Raw genomic sequence first — 12,443 nt, 5'->3', positions numbered from 1 at the left:
ACAAATGCTCTCTCTTGAGGTCCAGTACTGACCTGGTTTTCCCAATCCACTTTCATGTTAAAATCCCCAACAATTATCATGATATTGCCTTTCTGACATGCTTTTTCTATCTCCTGCGGTAATTTGTAATCCACATCCTGGCTGCTATTCGGAAGCCTGTATACAACTGCCATTAGGGTCCTTTTACCCTTGTCATTTCTTAACTCAACCCGTAGACATCTTCCAATCCTATGTCATCTCTTTCCAATTATTTATTTCTTATACATAGGGCCACACTACCCTCTCTGCCTACTAACCTATCTTTCAGAAACACCGTATGTCCTTGGACATTCAACTCCCAATGGCAGCCATCCTTTAGCCAAGTTTCAGAGATGGCCGCACGTCATATTTGCCAATCTGTAGCTGAATTTCAAGATCGTCCATTCTATTTCTTATGCTGCGTGCATTCAAATATAACACTTTCAATCCAGTATTTTCTGCTTTCTGTTTTAACTGCCCCACACCTCTATGCCCTGTAGCTCATCCCACTGGCTGTAATTATGCCTCCTCTCCTGCCTGTCCTTTGCATCTCTGTTGCATGCTATCTTTTATTTATTTCCGTTTTCCCCTTCCTCAGCCCTATCACTCCGGTTCCCATCCCAATGCCAAATTAGTTTAAACCCTCCCTAATAGTTCTATTAAACTTACCTATTAGGACATTGGACCCCTTTGGGTTCAGGTGTAACCTGTCCTTTTTGTACAGTTTGTACCTCCCCCAGAAGATGCCCCTATGATCCAGGAACCCGAAGGACTGCCCCCTAAACCAGTCTCTCAGCCATGCATTAATATGCCTGATCATGCTATTGTTGTGCTTGTTAGCACGTGGCACAGGCAGCAATCCCGAGATTACTACCTGGAGGTCCTGCTTTTCAGCTTCCTATTGAACTCCCTGAATTCTCTCTTCAAGATCTCCTCCCTTTTTCTACCTATGTCATTGGTACCAACGTGTACCAAGACTTCTGGCTGTTCACCCTCTCACTTCAGAATACTCTGCACCCGATCCGAGACATCCCGTACCCTGGCACCTTGGAGGCAACACAGCATGTGGGTATCTCCATCAGGCTGACAGAACCTCCTGTCTGTTCCCTTCACAATCGAATCCTATGACTACTGCATCCCTAATCTTCTTCTCTCCCTTCTGCACCACAGAACCAGGCTCAGTGCCAGAGACCAGATCACCGAGGTCGTCCTCTGTCAGGTCACTCCCCTCAACAGCATCCAAAACAATATAATGATTACTGAAAGGGATGGCCACAGGGGTGCTACTGTCTGAGCTCTTCCCATTCTTTCCCTGACAGTCACCCACTTATTTAACTCCTGCAACCTCGAGGTAACTAACTCCTTGTAGCTCCTATCTATCTCCTGCTCACTTTCCCTAATCATCATCGAGATCCCTAACACATATGTACTCCAATAATAAATTTTACTTCAAAATTAGACAGTTCAATACTATGGATCTGTGATAAATACATCAGTTCTATTTCAAATCCTGTGTCGCAGGTGCATGGGTCTGTCACATGCCCATTGTACAGTAGAGAGGCCACTCAGTCCAGCTGGTCCCTGCCTCTTTCTGTTCCATATCAGTACCTTTAAATCTACCTCTGTTGTTCATCTCATGACAGCTTGCAACTGTTCACCACTGTGGGTGATGAGGTTTCCCTGGAATTTCCTGCATGATTTTCTACAGACTGAGGTAGACGATGGGCTCACTGTGGTTTTGTCCCTGACATTCCTCATTCTTCAGGGCTCTGGGCCAACAAAGGATATCATAGACGGTTAAACTTCTGTGCTCTTTTCAACATTTTGGGTCATTTTCACTGATTTTGAAGGGATGTGTCTTATGCAGCTCAGTTGTTGCAATACACACTCAAAAGTCTACTATTGTCTGACAGCAGAATGGTGGGTAAATCTTGAATGGGTGAGGCTCAGAAACCAAAGGGAGTCCCAGCAAAAGCCAAGGCTCTGGAGGTCCGGAAAGACGTGGGAGATAGACTTTATCGGGAGGAGAAAGAGGGAATCAAGACCAGGAGTATGTAGCTATCAATGAAAGATTAGCAACATTTGGAAACTGATTGATTGAAAAAATAATTATTTCTGCAAAATGCTGCTTAGATTCTGCCTGTCCTGCTGAGTTCCTCCAGAACTTTCTGTGTGTGGCTCTAATTTTCAGCATCTGCAGAATCTCGTGTTTTCTGTTTGTATTTGTAAGTGGGTTCAATTTTGACATCTGACACACTGAATACCTGTTGATATTGAGTTAAAGTCCCCTCAGAGTGCTCTACATAAGAACACTAACTGGTTTTTGAGCCATATGGCACAGGGTAACCGGAGCTTGCAGACATGTACAATCACCTCAGTTACCCAGACACCTCTGCGCTTCAGAATTTGCCGCTGGTGATCAGACGATCAAATGCGCAGGCGTGAGGGTCGCAGATCTTTCTCGAAATCGCACATGCGCTGAGTGAACAAGACCCTCAGGAGGACAGAGAGAAGGTACGAACAGGGTTGCGGGCGGGGATTTCGTCGGCATCGGCGTCCACAGTACGACTGAGGGGCGATTTCTGTGAGTTTCGGACACACTGTGGCGCTGCACCCCGGGACAGTCCCGATCCTTTTCCTCTCTCAGCTGCACGATCTGTATCCGGGACTCCGGCAGCTTTCGGCTGATGAACCAAAGTGATGGCGCTGTCTATGGCGCATGCGCATTGCTAGGACTGTGACTGCTAGACCGAGATCTCATTCGTGAGGGTTTCTGGGTAAAGAGGCAGCCATGGGTGACCATATCCAGTACATATCCCGCTAGTCCGTGTCCGTTTGGAAGTGCAGATGGAACAAATGGGAGCGGATGGTTCTCCCAGTCACTGTCGAGTTCGAGCTATCTAAATCCAAGGATTAGGAACTATATTTTAGCTCCGAGTAAATCTCAGATGAATAAACTACCTTCTAGTGAATTAAGTATCAGTGACGTCTGAGAAAAAAAGAAAAAAAATCATTCCTTCCTTCAGAGTCAGAGAAAGTAGAGCACACCATCAGGCTCTTCGGCCATTCTAGTCCGCAAACTGCTTACTCCCATTGAACTGAACCGGGACTGAAACTCTGCATACCCTTACTATCCATGTACTTATCCAAACTTCTCTCAAACATTGATATAGACTCTGTGTCCATCTACTGAGTAAATACAAATGCAAAAAAAAAGATTTCACCCCATCTCTTTTGGCTCCACACATGGATTACTATTCTGATCTTCCAGGGGATCAATTTTGTTCCTTGCCATCATTTTGCTCTTAACATATCCAGTGCCACACACTCTCATGGGGGTCTCTATGTAGTGATTAATAAAACTTACCTGGACGCATCTAACAAACACTATCCCATATACTCCATTTACATTATGGAATTCGGAGTAAGTATGTGGAAAGTTGAAATCACCAACGATAACAATCTTATATTCCTTGTAACAATCTGCAATCTCTCTGCAATTTGTTCCTCGGACTGTTGGATGGTCTGTAATATAGCCCCATGGTCATATTTTCTTATTTCACAATTCTACCCATAATGGTTGAGATGTGGTTGAGAGTTCCAGGCTGTCCTGACTGAACACTGCCATGACAGTTTTCCTGACTAGTAAGTCCATCCCTCCCGCTCATGTCCAAAACAACAGAACTCTGAGACATTGAGCTGCCAGTCCTGCCCCTCCCGCAACCAAGTCTCACTAATGGCTACAACGTCATAATTCTAGGTGTTGAACCATGCCTGAGCTCATCCACTTTTCCAATGATACTTCTTACACCGGTCAGGATATTAGTCACAACATGCTCAACTTTCTCATTCCTGACTTTGCCTGAGGTGGTAACAACATCTGTCTCCTCAACCACTCCACTAACTGTTCTGACACTCTGGTTCCCATACCCCTGCAACGCTAGTTTAATCTCCACTGTGCAGCATTAGCGAACCTTCCCACTAGGAGATTAGTTTCCCTCCAGTTCAAGTGCAAATTGTCTCTTCTGTACAGGTCCCGCCTTCCCCAAAAGAGAGCCCTGTGATCCAAAAATCTTATGCCCTCCCTCCTACAGCAATTCCTCAGCCACGTATTAAACTGTATAATTTCCCTACTTCTAGCCTCACTAAAATTTGGCATGGCCAGCAATCCTGAGTTGGCAATCCTAGAGTCTTGACCTTTAACTTGCATTAACTCTCTGAATTCACTTTGCAGAACCTCATCACTCTTCCTACCTATGTCATTGGTACCTGCTTGGACCATGACCTCAGGGTATTCAGCATTTCACTAAAGAAAGCTGAGGACTCAATGTCAAGGTGTCCTGCACTGTGGCACCTGGGAGGCAACATGCCATCCAAGAATCACATTCTTGTCCACAGAACCTCTTTCCTGTTCCCCTAACTAACGAAACTCCTATCACCGCAGCTCGTCTGTTATCCCACTTCCCTTCTGAGTCACAAGGACCTGACTGCTGTGAGATTTCTCTGCTAGGTCATCCCCTCCAAAGTGGTATATCTGTGTTGAGGGCCGTTTATCCCCTTTTCCCTTCCTGTCACCCAGTTTCCGGTGTCCTGCACCTTGGGGGTAACTACCTCTTTATATGTTCTCTCTGTCACTCCCTCAGCCTCCTGAATGATCTGGATCTTTTGAAAATCACTTTTACTTATATCTCTGACTGTTCTGTACCTTTCTCTACACGGGAACTTGTTTTCTACCATTCTCTCTGGGTACATAAATGATATTATACCTTTGACCTAAGTAACAACTGACCTGTAGGTTCCACATCACAAAATTGTCACACTCCGGTGAGAAAGACTACTGCCCTCCTCACCATATTCATTGTCATTGCCATTGTGAGGTTCACCCCTGCCAATCAACTGGGGGGAGGGGATCAGACTAATTAGAAAATCTCTAGGATCAGAAATGTATTATCAAGTACTCTTTGTAGCACTGTGGGACATGACCAGAGTTTGAGATAATACTAATGGAGAGAGACAAAGTCTCAAGTCACAGATTGATGAAGGGCAGAAATGCCCATTCTGGTATGGACAGGGATACAATCAGATGGTGAGTCAGGATGCATGATCTGTGGCCAGTTAGAAGATGGGGAATTCCTCCAACTTGAGTTGAACTTGGTAACAATGTGATGTCAGAGCTCACCACAGACTAAAATCTCACCTGAAATATTCTCCTTCACCCATTGATGTGTTTTGCAAATATTTTTACAGGTTAGAAATGGCAGAAAATTTGAGTATGGGAACCTCAAACACAACACCACATCTGTTTTGCTGTTTCTGTCCAGATATTTAACGAGTGACCAGATATCTTCTTGGCAACACCAAGATGAGTATGTGTCTCAACCCAGCTGGAAACGTACTTTGTGTCTGAAGTGACCTTTTCTGTTGTAACTCAGTGTAACCCACTGGAACCAGGGTGCTCCAGCATTTATTCACTGGAGGTCAGTTTTCAACTGCATTGATTATGCAAGGGATTCGAAACGCCTGACATCTGACTTTCTGATTTGCTAGAAAATTGATTGCAGTGAGATATCATTCTTCTTCTCTCACTGTATGAAGGGATTTACTCACAGCTTACCTGCAAACACACCAGTGAGTTCACAGTGCGAAAAATACCATTCACCTGCTCTGTGTGTGGGAGGGGATCTACTCAGTCATCCAGCCTGAAGATACATTAGCAATTCACACCGTAATGAAATGCTCCACGTGTTTTGACCTTGGGAAGCAATGATGCTGAAGATATATCAGAAGATATATCAGAAGATATCAGAAGATATATCAGAAAATTTACCAGTGAGAGAACACTGACTTGCTCAGACCGTGGGAAGAGATTCAGTCACTCATCCCATCTTGGACACACCACTGAGTTCACCAGGGAGAGAGATCGCTCAACTGTTCTGTATGTCGGAAGAGCTTCACTCGGTCCTTTGAATAGCTGACACATGAGTGAGTTCATACTCATTAGAAGCTTTACATCTACTCTGAATGTGAGAAATCTTTCACTCAGTCATCTCACTATAAACCCAGCAAGCAGCTCACACTGAGGAAAGGCCATTCACCTGCTCAGACTGGGAAGGGATACATTCAGTCATTTCAGCTGTTGGTACACCAGTGGGTTCATAGGTGAGAGAGGACATTTGTCTTTTTCTGTGTGTGGAACGGGATTCATTTCATTGTCTTTACTACTGGCACACCAGTCAGTTCACACTAGGAGGATGCCGTTAACCTGCACAGACTGTGGGAAGGTATTCACACACTCATCCACACTACAAAGACACCAGCGAGTTCACACTGGAGAGAAACCATTCACCTGCTCCAAATGTGGGAAGGGATTCACTCAGAAATCCAACCTTGTGTCACATTACCGAATTCATACTGGGGAGAGGCCGTTCACCTGCTCTGAATGTGGGATTAGTTTCTCTCAGTCATGGCAACTGAAGGAACATCAGCGAGTTCACACTGGAGAGAAACTTTTCACCTGTTCAGATTGTGGGAAGGAATTCACTCGGTCATCAGAGTTGAAAGTACATCAGCGAGTTCACACTGGGGAGAGGCCATTCACCTGCTTAGACTGTGGGAAGGCGTTCACACACTCATCCACACTACAGAGACACCAGCAAGTGCACACTGGGGAGAAACCATTCAGCTGCTCTGACTGTGGGAAGGCATTCACTGACTCATCCATGCTACAGAGACACCAGCGACTTCACACTGGAGAGAGGCCATTCACCTGCTCAGACTGTGGGAAGGGATTCACTCAGAAATCCCACCTACAGACACACCGGCGAGTTCACACTGGGGAGAAACCATTCACCTGCTCTGAATGTGGGAAGGGATTCACTCAGTCATCTACCCTTGTGTCACATTACCGAGTTCACACTGGGGAGAGGCCGTTCACCTGCTCTGAATGTGGGATTGGATTCTCTCAGTCATGGCAACTGAAGGAACATCAACGAGTTCACACTAGAGAGAAACCATTCACCTGTTTAGATTGTGGGAAGGAATTCACTCGGTCATCTGAACTGAAAGTACATCAGCGACTTCACACTGGAGAGAAACCATTCATCTGCTCAGAATGTAGGAAGGCATTCACAGACTCATACACACTACAGAGACACCAGCGAGTTCACACTGGAGAGAAACCATTCACCTGCTCTGAATGTGGGAAGGGATTCACTCAGTCATCTACACTTGTGTCACATTACCGAGTTCACACTGGGGAGAGGCCGTTCATTTGCTCTGTATGTGGGAAGGCATTCACTCAGTCATGTCACCTGAATGAACATCGGCGAGTTCACACTGGAGAGAAACCGTTCACCTGCTCAGATTGTGGGAAGGAATTCACTCGATCATCAGACTTGAAAGTACACCAGCGAGTTCACACTGGGGAGAAGTCATTCACCTGCTCATACTGTGGGAAGAACTTCACTCATTCGTCAAATCTGCAGAAACACCAGTTGGTTCACACTGGGGAGAGGCCATTCCCCTGCTCTGAATGTGGAAAGGGATTCACTCGGTCATCTCACCTACTGATACACCAGTTAGTTCACACTGGGGAGAGGCCGTTCACCTGCTCAGACTGTGGGAAGGCATTCGCACACTCATCCACACTACAGAGACACCAGCGAGTTCACACTGGGGAGAAACCATTCACCTGCTCAGACTGTGGGAAGACATTCGCGCATTCATTCACGCTACAGAGACACCAGAGAGTTCACAGTGGGGAGAGGCCATTCACCTGCTCAGACTGTGGGAAGGGATTCACTCAGTCATCAGTCTTGAAAGTACATCAGCAAGTTCACAGTGGGGAAAGGCCATTCACTTGCTCAGACTGTGGGAAACAATACACTCGGTCATCTCAACTGAAGGAACATCAGCGAGTTCACACTGGGGAGAAGCCATTCACCTGTTCTGTGTGAGAAGGGGTTCACTCAGTTAATGCAACCAAGAGGCATACCAGTCAGTTCAAATTGGGGAGAAGCCATTCACTTGTTCTGTGTGGGAAGGGATTCACTCAGTTCTGCATCCTACAGGCAAACCAGTCAGTTCACACTGGGGAGAAGCCATTCACTTGCTCTGAATTTGAGAAGGGATTCACTCAGTTATCCCACCTGCAGACACACCAGTGTGTACACACTGAGAGGAGGCCATTCACCTGTTCTATATGGGGATTCATCAGTGATTCAAGTTACAGGTACACCAATCAGTTCACACTGGGGAGAGGCCAATCACCTCCTCAGACTGTGGGAAGGGATTAACTCAGTCATCTCATCTGAAGGAACATAAGCGAGTTCACAATGAGGAGATGCTGTTCAACAGCTCTGAATGTAGGAAGGGATACACTCAGTCCACTTGAAGACACAACAGTGAATTTACTCTGGGATAGATTCTGAACATGGGAAGGGATTCACATGCTCATCCACAATTGTGGCGCTTTACTGAGTTCACACTGGGGAAAATGTTTACGTAAGCTACGTGATGGATATTTAATCATCACAGATGGTGACTCCAGAGGCAAGTTCAAAAGTGATTTATTATTGACCTCTGCAATTATTGCTGCTGCTCATCATACCCAGTGCTGCAACCTGGTCACTGGGCAGGAGAGTAGTTTCTTCTACTGATGCTCACCTTTTATGGGACTGGAGTTTAGTATTCTGGATCAGTGAGAAATAAATCAGTTCTATTTTAAACTCTGTCTCAGGTACCTACTGAATTTACAACAGATCCAGTGCACAGTAAAGAGTCAACTCAGCCCAGCTGGTTCCTGTCAGTGTTTCAATTCCACAACAGTCCTTTTAAATCTATTGCTGCATTCACCTCTTGCTCTCCCTGTGGTGATCAGTGGGTGAAGAGGTTTACATTTCCTGCTGAGTGTAGTTATGTCTGACCTGGGTTTTGTCCCTCAAATCTCTCAGCCAAGGGTAAATGACATTGGAAGTTAACCTCCTTATTCCCTGTTCATGTCAAAGTTATGGGTAATTTTCACTGCTTCTGAAGGGTTGCGTGTCACAAGCCGGGTTGTTAAAATACTGTCCTACAAAGTCTGAAAGCTGAATTTGGACAACAAGTTGGATGTTTAATGGAGCAGGTCAGAAACCAGAGATGGTCAGCACAGGGTAGATGTTGGGGCTGTGGGCAGTGGTAGGGGTAAGAGCACATCAGGAGCAGGGAAATGGGGGGCGGGTAGCAACATTTGGCAGTTGATTGAATAAAAAGGTTGACTTTGTCTGTTGAAACACTGCCTGTTGATAATGAGTTTATTACCTGTGGGCACTTGCTGAATTCTCATAAAAATGTTGACAGTATTGTTGCCAATTGGCAGAAGGGAGGCAATGCTTGTGAACACTTTCACTGGCATTGTTCTTACCCAGAAATCTCAGCATCACAGTGTACTTTTAGTGTGAATCGAGTGCACAGGTGTTGAGAGTCTGTTGGATCTGACTGTTTAATTTTAATTCTCATTTTCTTTACAGTTTAACTATTAATTATCTGCTTATATTTTAAGTAGTGTTTAGAAACATAGAAAACCTACAGCACAACACAGGCCCTTTGGCCCACAAAGCTATGCCGAACATGTCCCTACCTTAGATATTACCAAGAGTTACCCATAGCCCTCTATTTTTTCTAATCTCCATGTACCTGTCCAGGAGTCTCTTGAAAACTCTTATCGTATCCACCACCGTCGCTGGCAGCCCATTACATGCACTCACCACTCTGCATAAAAAAACTCCCTGACATCTCCTCTGAACCTACTTCCAGGCACCTTAAAATTGGGCCCTCTTGTGGTAGCCATTTCAGCCCCGGGAAAAAGCCTCTTGACTATCCACACGATCAATGCCTCTCATCATCTTATACACTTCTATCAAGTCACATCTCATCCTCCGTCACTCCAAGGAGAAAAGGCCAAGTTCACTCAACCTATTTTAAAAAGGCATGTTCCCCAATCCAGGCAACATCCTTGTAAATCTCCTCTGCACCCTTTCTATGGTTTCCACATCCTTCCTGTGGTGAGGCGACCAGAATTGAGCACAGGACTCCCAAGTGGGGTCTGTCCAGGGTCCTATATAGCTACAACATTACCCGTCGGCTCCTAAACTCAATCTCACGATTGATGAAGGCCAATGCACCATATGCCTTTTTAACCACAGAGTCAATCTGCGTAGCAGCTTTGAGTGTCCTATGGACTTGGACCCCAAGATCCCTCTGATCCAACACATTGCCAAGATTCTTACCATTAATACTATATTCTGCCATGATATTTGACCTACCGAAATGAACCATTTCACACTTATCTGGGTTGAACTCCATCTGCCAACTCTCAGCCCAGTTTTGCATCCTGTCAATGTCCCACTGCAACCTTTGACAGCTCTCCACACTATCCACAACATCTGCAACCTTTGTGTCATCAGCAAATTTACTAACCGATCACTCCACTTCCTCGAGGAAATCTGCAGATGCTGGAAATTCAAGCAACACACAGAAAATGCTGGTGGAACACAGCAGGCCAGGCAGCATCTATAGGGAGAAGCTGCCTGACCTGCTGTGTTCCACCAGCATTTTGTGTATGTTCCTCCACTTCCTCATCCAGGTCGTTTATAAAAATCACAAAGAATAGGGGTCCCAGAACAGATCCCTGAGGCACATCACTGGTCACCAAACTGCATGCAGAATATTAACTGTCTACAACCACTCTGCCTTCTGTGGGCAAACCAGTTCTGGATCCACAAAGCAATGTCCCCTTGGATCCCATAACCCTTTACTTTCCCAATAAGCCTTGCACAGGGTACATTATCAAATGCCTTGCTGAAATCCATATACACTACATCTACTGCTCTACCTTCATCAATGTGTTTAGTCACATCCTCAAAAAATTAAATCAGTCTCATAAGGCATGACCTGCCTTTGACAAAGCCATTTTTATATGCATAACAGTGTGATATAAAAATATAATTCTGGAGCTTTTTTGTACTTCATTAAGTGACTAAGTGTTTTCTGATAGGTTGATTTTTAAGGCAATGTTCACTAAGTACTTTCTAATTGCATTAATGGTATCTATAAATTTGAATGGAATTTTTCTTCTCTTTGAGTATAAAAGTAGTTGTTTTATGCTGGGTGCCATATCTTTGATTTCCCTCTTCAAGTAGGAGACCTTGTTACTGCTCCTTTCCTGTTCTATCAACTTTTAATAAAACTATCCTGAAGCAACAAGTTTTATGCTTCATTATTGATTTCAAAAAAGCCTTGATTTAAACACCGAAGTCTGTCATTTGGCATGGTTGACAGGATTTAAAACTCGGCACAATCCCAGACAAATGGAGAATTTTTGGTGTGCAACAAAAGGGGTAAGAACATTCTTTTATCTTCCAAATTATTGGGAAAATAAGAACTAGTTTCTTTGGAATTCCATCAGAATCAGGTTTAATATCATTGGCATATGTTGTGAAACTTAGCGGCAGCACAACGCAATACATGATAAATCTAGAAAAACACTAAATTACGGTCAGTATATATATATTTTAATAGTTAAATATGTAGTACAAAAGCAGAAATAAAAAAATAGTGAGGTAACTGTTCATGGGTTCAATGTGCATTGGGAAATCAGATAGCATAGGGGAAGAAGCTGTTCCTGAATCTCTGAATGTGTGCTTTCAGGATTCTGTACCTGATCATTGTTTCTGATGGTAACAATGAGAAGAAGCAGTGCCCAGGGTGTTGGGATCCTTAATGAGAGATGCCTCCTTTTTGAAGCACTGCTCATTGAAGATGTCTTGGATACTACAAAGGGTAGTGTCCAATGTGGAGCTGTCTAATTTTACAACTCTCTGCAGCTTACTTTGTTCCTGTGCAGTAGCTCCCACGCCATACCAGACTGTGATGCACCAGTTAGAATGCTCTGCACGGTACATCTGTAGAAATTTCTGAGTGTTTCAGTGACATACCAAATCTCCTCAAGCTCATAATGAAATACCATCACTCTTTTGCCTTCTTTATAGCTGCATCGATTGCCACAGATGGTTGTGGGGCTAAGTGTTTGGGTATACAGGTATTTAAGGCAAAGGTTCGGAAGATTCATGATCAGTCAGGGCATGAAGGGTTACAGGGAGATCAGCTTTAATGAAATGGTGGAGTAGACTCCATGGATCAAATGGCATAACTCTGCTCCTATATGATCTTTTGGTTCTAGTTCTGGCTTTTACATCATAAAATGTAAATTAGGATTGATGACTGCTGCCTTGTTTAAAAGAAAATCTGTTAAAAAAAGATACGAATGCTGATAGAGCCATGTAAAAACTGGTAAAACACCAAATAAATATGCAAACCAATAAGACAAAAAAATAAATTCTACATGCTAGCAGGAATGTATTAAATTTGGGTTGCAGAACAACATG

The 12,443-nt window shown here is 44.3% G+C and overlaps 1 protein-coding gene across 2 annotated transcripts; it reads left to right on the top strand.

Moving 5' to 3' along the window:
* The first annotated feature begins 2,422 nt into the window (after positions 1 to 2,422).
* On the top strand, positions 2,423 to 11,262 carry LOC140729200 (uncharacterized). Of its 2 annotated transcripts, none has more exons than XM_073048698.1 (2): positions 2,423 to 2,532; positions 5,266 to 11,262. In XM_073048698.1, exon 2 carries the CDS (start codon positions 6,270 to 6,272, stop codon positions 7,971 to 7,973), a length of 1,704 nt encoding a protein of 567 aa, XP_072904799.1. In that variant the 5' UTR covers positions 2,423 to 2,532; positions 5,266 to 6,269; the 3' UTR covers positions 7,974 to 11,262. The 2 variants fall into 2 exon arrangements, with proteins under 2 accessions (XP_072904799.1, XP_072904797.1); XM_073048696.1 differs by having other exon boundaries at positions 2,503 to 2,602.
* The last annotated feature ends 1,181 nt before the right edge of the window (positions 11,263 to 12,443 follow it).

This window comes from Hemitrygon akajei, chromosome 6 (genome assembly GCF_048418815.1).
Source record: "Hemitrygon akajei chromosome 6, sHemAka1.3, whole genome shotgun sequence".
NCBI classification, from domain to species: Eukaryota; Metazoa; Chordata; class Chondrichthyes; order Myliobatiformes; family Dasyatidae; genus Hemitrygon; species Hemitrygon akajei.
The sequence above is the reverse complement of the archived record's forward strand: the minus strand, read 5'-3'. Positions and strand labels throughout refer to the sequence as shown.

What these genes read in the sequence shown, in the direction of transcription:
- LOC140729200 (XM_073048698.1), top strand. Translation starts at nt 6,270, where the DNA reads ATGCCGTTAACCTGCACAGACTGTGGGAAGGTATTCACACACTCATCC.